Raw genomic sequence first — 19,024 nt, forward strand, 5'->3', positions numbered from 1 at the left:
TAAGTCACTCAAAAGAGGGCAATTTGGAGAGGCTAGGAAAAGGAATAACTTCACCAGACTTCAAGAAAGTGCTGCCCAGCTAACAAGAAAAGGCAACAAAGCAACATCTGGGGCAGTTCCCAGACTTTGCTGGGAAAAGTCTCCTCCCCATGTCAAGAATCTACTTGATCCAAGGTCAATATCTTCCTCCTGGTACCTATTTTGCATTCATATTGCAGTTATTTATTTCAATGCCCCTCCCTCCAATTTTCTTACAAAATGCTAGACTTTTCCTGGCCTAACAAACCATCCTAGACCCCTGCAAGACAGGTAAGTGTAAGTTGTGGGAAGATGAAACCCACAGCAAGGGTTTCCTCATACATTGCAAGGGTAGGACTAGGAGCACTTGTGCCCTCATAGAGCATAGGCGCTCTGATTCTCACCAAAGGCTCTTGTGGGAGGTCTCTAGAGCAGTTGATGTACAAAAATCCCAATTCTTTCCAGAACTACAGAAGTGGATGGATATTCATCAGGTCAATTATTGCTAGGGGCTAAAAGGAAAAGACAAAAGGTAGGGCAGTGGGGTCTCTGCAGCCCCCTCGTTGGTCACCCTTTCCTTTAGTGAACTCTGATTGCTTCCTCAAGTTACAGACATCATGCTGCCACCTATGGTCCTCTCCAGTGTGTCCTGGATGCTGCTCTCCTGCCTTATGCTCCTGTCCCAGGTGCAAGGTGAGATTTCTCTGCCTCTAGCACTGGATTTCCTGTGAAGGCTCAGGGTCAAGAAGAGTAAGAAGCATCCTGTTTGAGACATGTCATAGAGATTAGAGGAGCATTGCCCCACAGTCAAAACATACACAGTTCCTCCATCATTACATTCCCTTCAGGTTAGCCAGTTATAGGACACATCACAGTGGTCCATGAACACTGGAATGAGATGATTTCTCACTTTATGGGAACCCTAATTTATGTTGAGAGATTGGAGAGGGAAATTTTCAAGACTCATTATGGGGAAATGAGGAAAGAGAAAGAATGGAATGCCCAGTTTAGGGCAAGACAGCCAAGAGTAGTGAGTGAGTAGACTTTTCAGGGAGAGGGAAGGGTAAAAAGAAAGTGATGATACTGTCCCACTTAGTAGGGATTTTTTAGATCAAGAAGTCCTGAAAATGTTGGCAAAGATAAGAAGTTGTCAGGAGTTTGATGTCGCTACCCAAGGCCTCATACACATTCTTCCAAGGTCACCAATCAAATCCTCACTCTTCCTTTCCTCCATCCTTTTCCTTTCTTTCCCACCTACCCCCAGGTGAAGATGCCCAGAAGGGATTGCCTTCTACACATATCAGTTTTCCCAAAGGCTCCAAAGCCTATACTTCACACTGCTATGCCTTGTTTCTGACTCCAAAATCCTGGATGGAAGCAAATGTGAGTGGTGGGATGTGGAGAATGGGGGACTTAGGGAAAGTACATAGTAGACATAGGTGGAGGATCATCTCCATTCTCCAGAGAGCCTGGGGAGAAAGAATGCATACCCCCATCTCTTTCAAATTCCCTCCCTTTCCTTCCTCCTCCCCTCCTCTTCCCCAGTAAGATCTCGGGCTTTACCTCAATCTCTCACTTTCCTTCACAGGTGGCCTGCCAGAAGCGGCCCTCGGGACATCTGGTGTCTGTACTTAGTGGGGCCAAGGGATCCTTCGTGACCTCCCTGGTCAAGAGCAACATGAACAACTACGCATACATCTGGATTGGGTTCCATGACCCCACAAAGGTTCGATGACATTCTCTCCTCTCTGTTACTTTTTATGTGGCTGTTGTCACCCTGCTACAGTTCTTGTCCTTGAGCCTGCCCTGGAAGTCTGTCATTGGAGTTTGGAGTTCATGGGCCCTTATATTTCTGGAAATATAAGAGCCTTTGGCCCAGCTGAAATCTTACTTCTGTAGAGCCCTTGGTCTCCAGGTAAGTTATTCCTCTTCTTATAAAACTTTGTTCACAGTACTCCATGAGAATTTGAATTCATGTCCTCCATTTTACAGAATCTCTACAAACTGTACTGAGGGGATCCTAAATAAAGAAATAACTTTTTGTTCCCCCTGTAGGGCAATCATTGTCTTTGGGGTTGAGAGACTAATCACAAGTGCACCATTAACTATTGTGTAGCCAACAAGATGGTACTTTGGGTGTTCTATCATTTGTGGCTTTGGGATTTGCCAAAAGGCAAGAGGAATTAAGGGAGAGCTTCTCTGAAGAGATTTTTCTAGGCATCTTGAAGAGCAGATCAACTTCCATGATATTTGGGAGGGGTTATGCATTCCAGCTAAGGGAATCAATCCAGGAAAATGGAACTGGCCATTTCCCTCAGCTGGCTCCATCCTCTCCTCTATAGGGTCAGAAACCCAATGGAGGTGGGTGGGAGTGGAGTAGCACTGACATTCTGAATTACTTGGCCTGGGAGAGAGATCCCTCCACCATAGATAGACCTGGTTACTGTGGGAGCCTTTCAGGAAACAGGTAAGAAACAGAGGACAGTGGTTCCTTCTCCATTCCCTCATCCCTTATCCCTTGCCTGACCTGGAGTTAAGAAATGCAATATTGATTCCTCTTTTCAGCCTCATCTCTCCTTTATCACTTCTCCTTCTCCTATTGTGGGGCAACAGGGAAAATGAGGAAGAGGCTTTGGAGTCTCAGCCAGAATCTGGAGTCCTTTTCCATTAGGATCACAATTTCTACCCTCCCCAACAGTCTTACCTCTTCTGTCTCTCCGGGATTTCTGCAATGGCAGTACTATAGATGTGATCAGCAATTACCCTACGTCTGCAAGTTCAAGTACTAGGGCAGGCAAAAGTCAGCAGCTGGAGCTGGAGTGAAGCTCATCATGAACATGGGATGCAGTGTGAAGACCCACCCGAGAAGGAAATATTCTCCCTACACCCCTGCCTGACCTCTTCATTCTGATCTCCCTTCTTCTCCCTTCCTCCTTACCTTCTTTTCAGGCTCACCTGTTTGTCCTATGACCTGAAGCCTCAATGAGCAGTAAAAAAAAAAAAAAAATTGTCTACACCTTCACGTCTTGTGTGCTTGTAGCCATATACCATCCTCTATCCATGTGCTGGTTTCCTACCTAAATCCTGAGGAACAGGAAGTAGTGGCTGAGGAAATTCTTCATCTTCTTTCTGCACAAAGTCACCCAGGCCTAATATACATCCATACCAGTGTATTTGTAATAAAAATGGGGGTCCTGTTCATATAGGATCTCATCTGCAGTCAAAGACATTACCATCCCACACACTCTACTGCCTACATATTTCGCCAGCCCCGGTCCCCAGTAGTGTGATACAGGAGCCTTATGAGCCTTATGGGACTGATGGTACTTAGAACAGTACTTCTCAAGTACTTCTCAAGTTATTTGTGTGAAGGACCAGGGTTTTTTTTATTTTTTTATTTTTTTCCCTTTAATTTACAATCAACTTTATGTCACAACTTTTGTAAAATATGATGAAAAATAATTACTTTGAATCCTGGTTATAGTTTCAACATGTAACATGCCTGAGTATAGTCACTCCTTTCCTTAAAATAAGAAAAAGGCAGAACAAAATGAAAATCAGCTTGGACCCACCAGACAATTGAGATTGTAAAGGAAAGCACTACTGTGGTATTTATGGAGATAGGCATCTACAGAGAACGCTAGATGAACTGCATAACTGGAGTGGATGCTGGTAGAGAAATAATTTCTTAGAAAACACTTAAATAGTAATATGACAAATAGCTGGATGATGAATGTGACTTAGCATTAAGAGTTTCAAACTCCCGGAGGCTACAGTTTTATAGAGATTCCCCGTACTTCAGGCACCACTGGGTTTTCATGGTGAATTTGACAAGGGGAGGGAAAAACTGTAGTTTTGAAATCTGCCTAGAGCGTTAACCATAACGAAGGCTTACTATGCAGGGGAAAAGGCTTACTAGAGTCTTATCCCTCCAAGAAGGAATGGCCTTTACCCATCTGCAGCCTCCTCTAGCTTTCCTGTGTATCCTAAATGAGGAATGCCTGAAGGGGAACTAAGAAACATTTGACAAGTGGTACACAGACCCACTGAAAGACTGAGATTTAATCTTAAGACTATAGAACAATTCCTGCCTCTCAAACCACCATATGAACAGGGATTCAGTATAACAAAAGAAGAATAGTTGGAGAGTTTCAAGGCACAGATTCTATTCAAGGAAGGGTTCTTATGGAAGCCAAGAAGCAAAATGGGACACAAAAACAGAGGCACTAGAAGAATTTTAAACTTCTGGCACCTATAGCTACAGCAAACATCAAACATAGCTCAACCTCTAGACAGATTAACATAAAATTACACACCCTGGCATTTTATCACCCTTCCTATTTCCCAACACATTTTTCTAGGCTTCAACAAAAAATTACAAGGCACACTAAAAGGCAACAAAAAATACAGGCTGAAGAGATAAAATGAGTTTCAGAACCAGACTCCGATGTAGTACAGATTTCTGAATTATCAAATAATTCTAAATAAAATGATTACTATTTTAAGAGATTTAATGGAAAATGCAGACAATATATATATTTTTAAAATGGTGATATAAGCAGAGATCTAGCAACTCTAAAAATATTCAAAATTTAATGCTAGAAATAAAAAAATTAAAAAAAACATTAAGAAAAATGAAGAATACCTTTGAAGGGCTCATCAGTAGAATGGACATGGATGAGGTAAAATCAGTAAAGGTATATCAATAGAAACTTCCCAAATTAAACATCAAGGTGTTGACAAAATTTATTATGGCCTGTTTCCATCATTGCAATAGCATGAAGAACAATTCCCATGCCCCTAAAATGCCATGTTACACCTACTCTACCCTCTCCCTCCCCTCAGAAACTTTGGTGACCACTGCCTTTATATCAATGCCACAAGTTCTTCCATTGATAGACTAATAATTAATCTACTTTAGCCCATGTTGCATTACCTATGTTATGTTTGTTCATTCCTCAGTCTTGAGGATTTGGGGATGGTGATGCCCACTTTGTTTCTGAATGAGAGAGGGCTCAGATTCCATGGGCTAGATTGATGAAACTGTCTTCCCTGAAGTTGTAGATTCTCTGTTTTTGGGGGGATGGGGTGTTGCCCATCATCATCTTTTTGTTAGTTGTCCTGGGCAAGTCCAATGAAGTGGCGAGTAGGTGTTGCACTTCTGCTGAGATTTAGGGCTCAACTGGCTTATGAACAGACCAAAGATAGAAATCTCTGGAACACATATTTAATGAGACTAGTGCTATTATAAGTTCAAATAAAAGAGCCAAAAGAGCCATGCATAGGGCAATTATAAATGAGTCTAACTGTGTTACATTGGGGAATATTTATTACAAAGCAAAGCCCACTGACAGGGTGCCAAATTTCTGAGTTTGTCTGCCTTGCCTATAGTGTCTAGATGTCTCTAGATCCCTCAGGAGCACCCCTGCTGGAGGTACTGTTTACTGTGGCAGTCAATAAAAACCTGCTGAGATATGCAGAAGTATAACCTCTGGAATGAAATCCCAACTCATTTTGAAATCTCTTAGCCATAAAAACTCTTTGTATTTAAAAAGCCCTCCTTTGGGTCAAGGTCTTTTTCCAAATGCATCACTAGTTGGCACTTAGTAGTAATCCCTCAGAGGCAGGGAGGCTCTTCCCCAAGAGTCATGTCCCACACCAAGGAGAAGGTAGAAGTATATGCTGTGTTTAGCTTAGAAAGAAGCCACATTTGAGCAACAAGGAGGTTTTCAGAAAATAACTTTTAGGCAATATATAACACTAGAGTAAGTTTCAATTTTACAAGAACAAGGCTCATAGGTATAACCATCAATATTAAGGGCCTGGTGTCTTGGTCTGTCGTCCTTTGTTAGTCACTGCCCATCAACTCTAGGGATTCTTGCCACTCTATTAGAGAATGTAGCAGGACTACCCAGGATGGGAATTCAATATTCTTTCTGTTATTATGTGGGTCTCCACCCACCAAGACAACACTCCATGACCACTTGAACATATTCATATTCCATAGAGACATGCCCCAGGTGCACCCCTCCCCACACATCCCCCCATCACTGACATTCCACACCAGTAATCCTCCCCTGTTACAGTTGCAACCTTTCTGGCATCCAAAAACAAAGCAAGAAATTAAATAAAAATAATAACATAATAATAATAACAAAACACAAAAATAAAAAGTAATTTTTAAAAATTTTACGTTTTATCACTGTAAGATCTGTTGTCTTTTGTGAACAGTGACAATTGTGACACATGTAAGTGACATCTTACATGTGTATGGTACATACATTGCAATTAATGAACAAATGCTGAAGCATTGCTACTAACCATGGTCAAAATTGAACTCTGGAGATTTGTAGGTCTGTGATTAAAACTATGATGGTGGGAATATTCTTTTGGTGGATATGACGGGAAGGTTACTGGTGTAGGGCGTTGGGGGTGGAGAGATATGTAGGAAGGGCTCACCTAAGGCAGGCTTCTGTGGAAGATTTAAGTGTTCATCTTGCCATAGTGTATCATCTCAGTGGGTGAGGACCCACACAATAAACAAGAGAATATTAAATTCCCCATCCTGGGAATTTCTGCTATGTTGTCAATTAGAGAGCAAGAATCTCTTGAGAACATAGGCAGGGCCTAATATTAATGAAAGAAAACAGACCAGTATGTCAATTGCTCAACATTAAAACATATAACTATGAACCTTAGTCTTTAAAAGGGGAGGAGAAGGGGAGAGTAGAACAGGTAGAACATAGGGCATCTCGAGGGCATTGAAATTGTTCTGCACGATCTTGCATTGATGGATATAGGCCATTTGACCAAAATCTATAAAAATGTGTGTGGTGCAAAATAAAAACCATAATGTAAATCTGAAACAACTTAATTCAGCAATATTTTAAATTACTTGTAGGTAGAGATTTATCTATAATAGCAACTTTTAGCAATACCAACAGAAAAACAGAAATTACTCATTCCAACTACAGTATTGAAAGAAAATAGCCCATAACTTTCTAACAGTGGCAGATAAACCCAATATGCATTTTTTTATATCATCTTGTGATTTAGACTAGGATCTAGTTACTATATTCAGAATTCATGAAATTATCTGAAGTAAATACTACTTGTAAACATTATGTAATTCAATAGTAACATTTTTATTTTAAGGCTTATATAATATTGTGACTATTGCTTACATCCATCCCTGGATTTGGGTCAAAATACTTGATATTTTCACTGAAAATACCTTGGAGTGGAGATAAGTTTTTATTAGTTGTACAGTGCCATATGAAGAATAATACTATATTAATTTTGCAATATATTGCATTTTCAGGTGCTATTTTCATATAGTAAAGCAAAAGCCTTGCAGCAAAATAAGAAACCTTTTAATAAAAATAATAAAACATTCAACTTCTCCATTTTAAAAAGTGAAGGACAAATAGACTTTCTTAGACAAACTAAAACTGAAGGAATGCATCACCAGAAGACCTGTCTTGTAAAATGTTAAACTAAGTTCCTCAGGGAGAAGGAAAATTATTCATCAGAAACCCAGATCTACCTAAAGAATGGAAAAGGATCAGAGAAAGCAAAAATAAGTAAAATAAAATATTTTATTTTCTTGTTCTTAATTGATATAAAGGCAACTACTTTTTTAAAGGAATAATAGTGATAATGTATGGGAGTAATTACAGCATATAGATAAGTAAAATGAATGACAGAAATGTCGTAGAGAATTGGCATTAGTAATGGAGAATAATCTGTTATAAGGTGACTGTTACATTTGAAGCAGAATGGTGTTATTTAAAGGTGGTCTCAGGAAGTGGACTTGGCTCAATGGATAGGGCGTCCGCCTACCACATGGGAGGTCCGTGGTTCAAACCCCAGGCCTCCTTGACATGTGTGGAGCTGGCCCATGCACAGTGCAGATGAGCGCAAGGAGTGCCGTGCCACACAGGGGTGTCCCCCGCGTAGGGGAGCCCCATGCACAAGGAGTGCACCCTGTAAGGAGAGCTGCCCAGTGCGAAAAAAAGTGCAGCCTGCCCAAGAATGGGGCCACACACATGGAGAGCTGACACAACAAGATGATGCAACAAAAAAAGAAACACAGATTCCCGGTGCCGCTGATAAGGATAGAAGTGGTCACAGAAGAACACACAGTGAATGGACACCAAAAGCAGACAACTGTGGGGGGGAGGGGGGAAGGGTAGAGAAATTTTAAAAATAATAATAAATAAATCTTTAAAAAATAATAAAGGAGATCTCAGAATAGTTTAATTTGGTATACTTGCAACCATAGGACATATGTATTTCAATGTATATTGTCAGCTCTAGGACAACCTTAAAATTTTTAAAATAAGTGTAATTAATATGCTAAGAGAGGAGACAAAATAAAATCATATAAAATGTTTGATGAAAACCAGAGAAGGCTAAAAAGAAGGGATGGATAACAAAGAAACAAAGAATAAGCGCAATATATAGAAAATAATTACAAACATAACAGATAATATTATAAGTATATCAATAAACACTTATATGCGAATGGTATAAATGCAAAACTTAAAAGCAGAGATTGTTTAAATGGATTTTTTAAAAAGACCCAAATATATGTTATCTGCAATAAAACACTTTGAATATAAATACCCAGATAAGTTGAAAGTAAAGGAATGAAGAAAAATATACCATAATAACATTAATCAAAAGGAAGTTGGAGTAGCTATTATAATTTCAGACACAGCAGACTTCAGAGGAATATAAAGGGGGAAATTCATAATGATAAAGGAGTCAAATCTCCAAGAACACATAACAATCCTTAATATGTGTGTATTTAATAGCAGAACATCAAAATATGTGACACAAAAAATGATAGAACTTGTCTTAGTTTCTGGGCTGCTAGAACAAATCTCAAACAAGGGTTTGGCTTACACAATAGGAATTTATTTTCTCATTTCTTGGAAGGCTAGAAGTCTCGCTTCCTCCTGGGATTTGTAGTGTTTGGGATGGTTGGCAGTCTTTGGGTTCCTTGGCTTTCCCATCACTTGGTGATGTCCTCTCCTTTCTCTTGAGGGTTCCTGGGGACTTCTGCCTTCTGGTTGTTCCTTGCAGCCACTAGTAAGATCCATCCTCATTCAGTTGGGCCTTAACCTAACTCAAGAGATTCCATTTAAACTGGTATTGCAGTTTGACATTGCTTATGAAATCCAAAAATAGATATTGGATTATGTTTGTAAACTGGTCTGTTCCCCTGGATGTGTTCCCCTTTGATTGTATTAAGTTCAAAGTTTTCATTTTTACTTGATTAAATTATGATCAAGGCTTTGTTTGGGCCACATCAGTAGGACAAGTCCCCATCCCCTTGGTGTGCAGGAAATCACAGAGAAAACAATATGCAGAGGACAGAGCTGGAGTTTTTGATGCTGGAGCCCCAGGAAGTAAATACACAGAGAAGCAGATACGTGAGGAAAGAGGAAAAGCTCCAATAAACAGGGCAGAGGTCCAGGGAGGAAATGAGCCATTCACCTCATAGTTTATAGCTGGCCTTGTGGAGAGAGCAAAGCAGCTGAGACCAAAGAGAAATGAGCCCTGGAGAGAGTGATGAGCCTTATGCTTACCTATAGCTGAGAATGGAAATGAATGGGACCATGGAGCCTTAGGAAGAAGAGGAAGGCGAAACCATCACAGAGACAAGCAGCCATCTTGCTCCAACACGTGGCAACAGATTTTGGTGAGGGAAGTAACTTATACTTTATGGCTTGTGACTGTAATCTTCCATCCCAAATAAATACCCTTTATAAATGCCAACAGATTTCTGGTACTTTTCATCAGCATCCTTTGGCTAACTAATACAAATGGATTCTTAGCCACAAGAATCTGGTTTAAAATTTTTAAAAATGTCTGAAGTGGGTATATAATTCAATCCACCACAGAACTCAAATGAGGAATAGAGAAATTCACTATTACAGCTGGAGACTTCAACACTTCTATTTCAGTAATTGATAAGATCTAGCAGGCAGAAAATTAGTAGGAATATAATTAACTTGATAGCATTACAAATCAACTTTATCTGACTCACATACTATCTTCCATCCAACAACAACAGAATATACATTCTTTTCAAGCTCACTTGGAACATTTGCCAAAATAGACTACATTCTGGGCCATGAAACACACCTTAACAAATTAAAAAGAAAAAATTATGAAAACTATGTTCTCAGACCACAGAGAATTTAAATTAGAAATCAAGAGCAGAAAGATATCTGGGTAATCTCCTAATATTTGGGGATGAACAATCATACTTCTAAATATTAATAACACAAGGAAAACAAGAAGTCTCAAAGAAATTTACAATTATTTTCAACTAACTGAAAATGAGAACACGATTAGCATCGTTTGTGAGAATCATGGAAAATAGTGCTTTGAAGGAAATATATAAAATTAAATGCATGTACCCCTCTCAATTAGAAACAGAATGGGCCTCGCCCTCCCCAAATCCTCAAGATTGGGGAATGAACAATGGATTAAATAAATAAATAAACAAACAAACAAACAAACAAATAAATAATAAATTAAATGCATGTATTAAAAAAATAAGAAAAATTTACAATAGTAGTTTCTGGCTGCTGCCAGTGACTTCTTTCTCTGTCTGACTTTCATGGAGTTTAAAAAGGACTCCAGTAATTCAGATTAAAGTCCAACTTCACTCAATCGAGCCACACTTTAACTCAAGCAGCATCTTGAAGAGATCTTATTTACAATGGGTCTACACCCAGCAAATGAAGACCAAGACCAAGAATGTGGGATGGACAATTCAATCCACCACAAGTCCATACTGATCTAAGCAAACAATTGAATAAATGAAAAAACAGGGATAAGAAACAAATCTTCCATGTAGAAAAATTCCACATAATTTATGTAGCTATTCTACCATCAAGGAGGGGATTTTGACTTCCTGCTCTTTATGTATGTGACTTCCTTCCAAATAGTAAAATATGCAAAGGGGTTAAAAAGAGTAACTTCATAGTAGAGAGACCTGATAAACACTGTATCAGCCAGATGATCAAGGTCAACATCAACAGTGATAGATCATGCAGATGGTGTGTACCCTTGACATCATGTGGTGAGAGTGGCTCTTTACCTCTGTGTCTTCCTCTCCAAAACACATTACCTCATCTAATCATGAGGAAAACACTAGAAAAATTCCACTAAGTGAGTAGTCCACAACATTTCTGACCAGTTAATATCATCAACAACAAGGAAAGCCTGAGGAACTTCCACAGCAAAGAGGAGCCTAAGGAGACATGACAACCAAATGTAAGGTGGTATCCCAGATGGGATCCTAGAACAGAAAAGGAATATTAAATAAAGACTAAGGAAATATGATAATGTATATATTTTTGTTAATAATGATGTATCAATATTGGTTCATTAATTGTAAGAAGTACTACATTAATGTAAAGTGCTACTAGGGAAAACTGGTGTTGGGTATATGGAAACATATTCCATATACATATTAGGAACAAGTGGGTGTTGGGTATATGGAAAGCCTCTGCACTTTTACAATACCTATAGGTGTGAACTGATTTGTAAATAGACTCTTTCAATCCTAACACCCTTTATGTTAGATGGAGACTCATTTGTTAAGAGGATCTTCATAGATCCTATTAAGATGAGGCCAAACTGAATAAGAGTGGGCTTTAATCAAATACAACTGGAGAAGGCATGGCCTACTGATTACCTTGATTTTGGACTTCTAGTCTCCAAAACTGTGAAAAAATAAATTCCTAGGCAACCAGTGTGTGGTATTTGTTATAGTAGACCGGGAAAACTAAGACAAGTGTAAAATTTTTTCTATCATTGTCAGTTGAGAAGTATTTTCTTTTTATTTTCTAAACAAGTTTGTGTAAGATTAAATTTACTTTTTCCTTGGTAGTTTTGTAAAACTCTTCTGAAAAGCCTCTTGTCCTAAAGTTTTCTTTGTAAAAAGACTTAAGTACAGATTAAATTTATTAGCAATTTACACCCTCTCCCACTCAATTCTGTAGGCTATGGCAAGATATATAACGGCCTATATTTGTTGTTTCAGTGTCATTCAGGACAATTCCCAAGTCCCAAAAATGCCCCCATGTTATACCTGTTTTTCCCTTTCCCTGCCGTCAGAACCTCCAGTGGCCACTGTCTCTACATTAATGATATAATTTCTTCCATTGCTAGAATCACAATAAGTCTATAGTAGAATACCAGTAAGTCTATTTTAGTCCACAGTTCATTCCCCAACCCTGAGGATTCTGGGATGGTGATGTTCATTCCATCTCTAATTGAGATAGACCTGTGAGCCCATAGGGCCAATGGATAGAACTCTCTTGTTTGCAGTTTCAGACTCTCTCATTTCCTTGGTATGGAAGTCATCTATCACACATTTGAAGCACATCCAAAATGTGTTCATCAATTGCAATGAATATGCCTCATTGGATGTTGTTAATGCGGGAAAACATGGGAGGTATTGGGAGCAGGGCATGCGGGCATTCCCTATATTTTTGTGACATTTGTATAATTTAAGTATCTTTTAAAAAATAATAAAATTTTAAAAATTTTATTTAGTAGTTATAGTAGAACTTTCAAACTTTTAAAAATTTCCTGATTTAAGAATTTTTCAACATTAGGCATTTTAAAAAGAAAGGGAGGGAAGCAGATTTGGCTCAACTGATAGAGCATCTGCCTACCACGTGAGAGGTCCAGGGTTCAAATCCAGGGCCTCCTGACACATGTGTTGACCTGGGCTATGCACAGTGCTGATGCACACAAGGAGAGCCATGATATGCAGGGGTGTCCCCCACATAGGGGAACCCCACATGCAAGGAGTGCACCCCACAAGGAGAGCCTCCCCACCTGAAGAAAAGCACAGCCTGCCCAGGAGTGGCACTGCACACACAGAGAGCTGACACAGCAAGATGACGCAACAAAGAGACACAAGAATGCTGTCAAGAATGCTAGTGGACACACAAGAACACACAGCGAATGGACACAGAGAGCAGACAACGAGGTGTGGGGGTGTAAGGGAGAGAAATAAATAAATATATCTTTTAAAAAAAAAAGAAAGGGAGTACACTTGAGTGTTCTATCAGTAAAGAAGCCTCAATGACAACAGCCCCTGATATCCTATCTTCTAGTTCCTTCACTGCCTTTAAGATGAATAAATTAAGAGTTAAAATCTCCCTTTTCCCTATAGATGGTTGTGTTTTAAAAGATGAAGTGTTAGTAGCTCCTCCAGGGATCCCAGCCTGTGTGGGTGACCACATTCTCCATGCTGGAATGAACTAAATAAGTGAAGATAGATTTATAGTGTATTGTCCTTATGAGATGAAAGCAAAGCTAAGTGCAGAAACCCCACACTGTTTCCATAGCTCAGCAAGTGCATAAAGTTTCATCCTTCTGGGTTTTCATAAGTAACTATCTTCAAAGTCTTTTACGTTGGTGAAGAGGGTGGATACATATATTTAAAAGTGATTGAAAGAAGGTATATCATCTCCAATGGACATTTTTTCCCCTAAATCTAACAAAAGCAAAAAAATATATCAAACTACTATTAGTTCATCTACTCCTCTTTAAATTAAAAGTAACAACATTTCCTAGAAGAGGTCATGCCCACACTTCCTAGTCAGTAGACAAAATGGAAAGTTGTCGGTGCCACAGGTAAACTTTGCCTCTTCTGTACAACAAGTCCTTGCTGTCACTTCACCACTCCAAATTGGGAATGAAAAAAAAAACATGTCAGAACATGCAGCCAGCAACTCAATAAGCTAATAGCATTCCCCCAAGAAAATAAGGTGCGTATGTCTATTTAGAGTGAAAATTCTCAGCACTATCTGCCAAGACAACTGGTTGCTTGAGTATAGGTAGAGTTGTATGGCTTTTACTTCCTGGTGCATTAAGGCAAGGCAAGCAGGCAGGGTTTTGAAAACATTGGCAAGGTTGATCTATGGGAAGCCCTGGGGCCTTTCCTGGGCTGGTTCTGCTTTTGCAACTCTCTTATGGATTACCATCATTATCCTTGCCTACAGTTTCAACTCCAAAATGGGGATAAAATAGAAAGAGCCTTGAACTGGAAGTCAGTGAAACAGGGTTTGATTTCTGTTAAAACTCATTTTGCTATATATTTTTGCTGCCTCTCATTTTTTAAGAGAGACAAATCACAATGCCCTTCCAGCCAGGAAGGTCTGAAAACACCAGCAGGTACTGAGGCGATTGCCCTGGGACCACATACTCTCATTCAGGCTTTTCTCATTCTAGCTCTGTTAACACTTTATTTCTACTTTCCAATATCCCCATGATCTTTGCTCTGAACTAAAACACAGAACTTTACTTCTGGTACCTATAGACTTAGTGTTTGTATGTGCTTTTCCAGTTGAATTGACTGATACATAATTACTTAGCTCTAACAACATAAAATGGGACATAAAACAAAAGTCCTTGACAGAACATTTAAACAATAGCATTCTGCATCAGAGACCCAGGAAGTAGTTAGGTAGCAAAATGTTTGGTACTCTCAGATTTTGCCACAAACTACCTACCACTCATTTGTTTACTTGAACAGACTTAGGAAACCACTGGAAGGTTATATGCTGGATTCAAAGCATCATGTCCTTAGAAGGAGTAGGGACCCCACTGTCCCTTAAACAATACCCCTTCTGGCAAAATCCAGCCCCACAAACTCACTTCCTACTTCCCTTGCTTTGCATAGACAAACCAGTGTTGGGTCTCATCTTGTTTTATTGCTGCTTACCTTCGATCTTGTAATCTTCTGTTTTGCTTACTATAAGAATTTGGCCATACTAGGGTTGTCTTGTCTTTCCCTCAACTGTGCCAGTTATGATGTTTTAGGCTGTAATGACAGAATAATTATCCAATAGCAGCTTAAATGTAGAGATTTATTAACTCACTTAAGGATTCCGGGCACAGGCTTTTCCAGGGTTCATCAGAAACTCAGGGCTGTGAGGCTCTAGGTTGACATCTCCCTGATTCTCTTAGGCTCTCACTCATCAACACAAAATTGGCAAAGCAGCCATGAATCATATCCTGATACAATTTCCAATGTAATAAAGAAAGGAGTTGTTTTTTTTCTCATGAAACTCCAGCAGACATAGCCTTATAATTCATTGGCCAAAGTTGACTCACAGGTTTACTCTTAAATCAACCACCAGAAAAGGAAATGAGATTGCCATGGTTTGATTAGATCAGTCAAGATTTATTGATCTTCTAGAACTGAACAGACTGCCTCCTATACAAATAGGGGTTTTGGTACCAAAACAGAAGAGCATGGCTGTGGTCATGTCAATTGACACTTCCTGCTACACCTAGAGCCATGTTTAAGCTCCTGCGATAGGGATCCCAGAGAATATACTTCTGAATTCATAGGTTTTATTCATGACCAGTTTGTGCACTGAACTTTTTAAACTTTTCTTCCCTTTGTGAATTCCCAAGAACTTCTCTTCCAAAACTCTAGAAGAGATGTAGGCATGCAGTCTTTACACCCCCTGTATCCATTCGCTGCCACTGAACCCTCCGTAATTCAATGCCTTCCAGCCAGTCCAGCGTTCTCCTTCTCCTTCTAGATGCAGTTGATTAAAATGCCCCTCCCCACTAATATTTTTTAAATCATTTTTTTCTCCCTCTCAAATTTCCCCCTACCATTCTTGTGTAAAAAATGGAAGTATTGCCATTTGTGTATAAGCACCTGATGCCTCCAATTTGTGTGAGAAACTTAGCCAAAGAAGTTCAAGTGGAGGTGTGAGATCAAAAGTATTTCCAGGATGCATTTTAGTTAAACCATTGGCATTCTATCTGTACCACATCCAGTATCTGATTTTCCCATAATTTCCTCTAGAGTCCATACTCCCATTGTGATATTGACAGTTTGTAGTTGCCTTGTCTTTAAGGCAGCTTGAAATAGAACACGCTGAGACTGCCTTAGTTAAGGACTTGGGGAAATATAAAACCCTCATACCACTTTTGTCCACTCTTCCTAAGTAGCTTTTAAAGCCCACCTTTGGAATGCCATTGTCCACCAATTGCATAGGTCTCTGCTACAATTTATCTTATGTTTGGCATTTGGATATTTGTATTTACATGAGGATTTCTTTTTCAAGTCGAAAACAAACTTCATTCCTTGGAATATTCACTCCATAAGCTGCCCATAGGATTTTTTTCTAGTTTTGTGCATGTGTTTATGTTCTAGAAATATTCTTTTTACAGTTAAATTCAAGAAACAATGGCTTAAGCAAAGTCAAGCAGGTTTCGTTTTTAATTATTATTATTTATTTTTTTTACTCTCCCCCGCCCCGCCACGTTGTCTGCTCTCTGTGTCCATTTGCTGTGTGTTTCTCTGCCACCTGCATTGTCCAACAGCACCGGAAAACTGCACCTCCTTTGTGTTGCGTCATCTTGCTGCATCCTTTCCCCATGCCCGCAGCGCCACTCCTGGGCAGGCTGCCTTTATTTCATGCAGGGCAGCTCTCCCTGCAGGGCGCACTCCTTGCATGTGGGGCACCCCTACGCAGGGGCACCCCTGCATGGCATGGCACTCCTTGCACGTGGCACTTTTGCACGTAGGCCAGCCCACCACACGGGTCAGGAGGCGCTGGGTATGGAACCCTGGACCCTCCACATGGTAGCTGGGTGCTCCATCAGTTGAGCCACGTCTGCTTCCCTCAAACAGGTTTCTTTACGGCAGGACATTTCCAAGTCTTCATATGCAAAAATGTTATGAAAATAAAAGAAGGGGATAAAGTTCTCAGTTTTTCAGATATTTACTCACAGAAGGGTTTTGTGTGCTTGTCGGTCTGTGAAATACCTGTTAATAAATAAGTACTTATTAATAGATCCTAAGGGTAATTCAGTTTTAATATTAGTCTAAAGCAATGTTTTTTAAAGCAAGGGTTGCCACTTAGTGGTTGGCTAATTATTAATTCAATTTAGTTGGTAAACTCCAACATAATTTTCTTGAAAGGAGACTATAATAGAATATAAAACACCACAGTATAATACAGAGGCAGGGTAAATACAGTTTTATGAAATTTTTGTTTCATTTATATATGTTTGCACAGGACTGAGATATAAAATGGATTTTTTATGAATTGCAGTTAAAATTTTGAGTCCCTCTGGTCTAAAGCGAAGACAACCTAGGTAATTAAGGGACGATTACAGAAATGGCCACTAGAGGGAGTCTTGGGCCAGCCCAGAGCGCCGCAAACCCTGCTTCCAAGAACAGAGGTTAGGAAATAAAAATGTTTCATTTACTCCAGCATCCTCTAAAATCAAATGTAGCATATCCCAGGAAACTGAGGGAGCAAATCTTGCAAATGGAAACACACAGTATGTAAACAATGGTATGTCAGAATTGGGTAGTTGGGCTGGTTTCCTAGATTGCTAGAGAGCCAAATGGCTGTTGCAAAATTTTATACCTAGGAAGGAGAAGTCAAAGGGATCTAAGACAGGAGGCTCTTTAAACCTTTGTATGTCTGGAAGGACAACTCCTTGGCATGTTTCTTAATAGGCAGTCACAGCTGCCATGGGCAGAAGCAAATGTAATGGAAATCCCTCATCTTCCAGCTCTCTGGAGACTAGGGTCTTGAGATGTCGTTGCGACACACCAGTGAGAAGCCCCCGCCAGTCAGTGGAAAAAAAGGAAGAGATTGTTCACGAGGGCTATCGACCTAGTGGTGGTACGGTGCTGGCAGCTGGACTGGCTGTGGCTCCTCAGGCGCACTGTAATCAAATTGCTCATATGCATGACCTTTCCTGTGTTTTTAGGGTCCTGGTTCCTGATTTCCTGGTTAATTCTTATTTTCTGGACTTGGTGCTCCAGACTCCCAGTGAATCTTTGATCTAATGAAGAGCCTGTTTTATTTTGCTTGTTTTGTATTTACATACAGCTTTATCAAGGTATATTTGAAGCATAATTAAGTGTCCGTATTTAATGTTGACAACTCGACAAGTTTTGCCATATGTATACAACCATGAAATCATCAGACAAATTAATGTAATAAACGTACCTACCACCACCAAAAGTTTTTTCCTCCACCCCCAATCTGTACCCTTAACTTTCCAACCCTTACCATCCCCATCCAAGGCAATGACTGATATGTTTTCCATCAATATAGAGAAATTATTTTTCATTTTCTAGAATTTTATATAATGGAATTATTTAGCATGTGCCGTATGTCTGATTTCTTACCCTCAGCATAATTATTTTGAGATTCAACCATGTTTAGTATGTGTCAAGAGTTGTATAATGTGGCACAATTGTGTATTTTCCTGTTGATGGATATTTGGTTGTTTTTTTACCTTTTGTCTATTGTCAATAAAGTTGCTGTGAACATAGGTATGTAAGTCTATATAAATACAAATGCCTTCATTTATCTTGAGTAAGAGTGGAATAATTGGATTGTATAATGTTTGCTTAACTTTTAAAGAAACTGCCAGTTTTCTATAGGGATTGTATTATTTTGCATTCACAACAGCAGTATGTGAGAGTTCCAGTTGCTTCATATTCTTGCCAATACTTGTATTCTCAGTCTTTTTTATTTTAGTCAGTTCTAACGGTATATAGTAGCATTTCATTGTGATTTTAATTTGTCTTTCTCTAAAAATTAATGATGCTGAGAAACTTTTCACTTGCTAATTTGTAATCTCTCTATATATTTATTTTTGGTGAAATGCTTGTTTAAGTCTTTTGCCCATTTTGTATTGAGTTATTTGTCTTATTACTATTGATCTGTAAGGGTTCTTTATATAACTAGATAATGATCTTTGTTGGATATGCTTTGGAAACATTTTCTTTCAATTTGTGTCTTGCCTTTTCATTTTCTTAACAGTATCTCAAGAAGAGCAAAAATTTTTCTTTTTTGATCATGTCCAACTCACCATTTTTTTTCTTATATATTTGTATTTCTTTTTTAAAAATCTTTGTTTAACCCAAGGTCACTAGTATCATCTGCTATATTTTTTCAAATGTAACTATTTTTTC

General features: G+C 39.1%; 1 protein-coding gene across 1 annotated transcript; it reads left to right on the forward strand.

Moving 5' to 3' along the window:
• Positions 1 to 635: 635 nt before the first annotated feature.
• Positions 636 to 2,807, forward strand: LOC101414328 (regenerating islet-derived protein 3-gamma-like). The gene is made up of 5 exons (XM_004469829.1): positions 636 to 711; positions 1,283 to 1,401; positions 1,607 to 1,744; positions 2,361 to 2,484; positions 2,737 to 2,807. Exons 1-5 carry the CDS (start codon positions 636 to 638, stop codon positions 2,805 to 2,807), a joined length of 528 nt encoding a protein of 175 aa, XP_004469886.1.
• Positions 2,808 to 19,024: the final 16,217 nt, after the last annotated feature.

Source organism: Dasypus novemcinctus, chromosome 17, assembly GCF_030445035.2.
Source record: "Dasypus novemcinctus isolate mDasNov1 chromosome 17, mDasNov1.1.hap2, whole genome shotgun sequence".
In the NCBI taxonomy this organism is placed as follows: Eukaryota; Metazoa; Chordata; class Mammalia; order Cingulata; family Dasypodidae; genus Dasypus; species Dasypus novemcinctus.

Bases quoted from the DNA above. Each gene is read 5' to 3' on its own strand.
- LOC101414328 (XM_004469829.1), top strand. From the start codon at position 636: ATGCTGCCACCTATGGTCCTCTCCAGTGTGTCCTGGATGCTGCTCTCC. The intron at 1,402-1,606 runs GTGAGTGGTGGG...TTTCCTTCACAG, and splicing joins AATCCTGGATGGAAGCAAAT to GTGGCCTGCCAGAAGCGGCC. The intron at 2,485-2,736 runs GGTAAGAAACAG...CTTCTGTCTCTC, and splicing joins TGGGAGCCTTTCAGGAAACA to CGGGATTTCTGCAATGGCAG.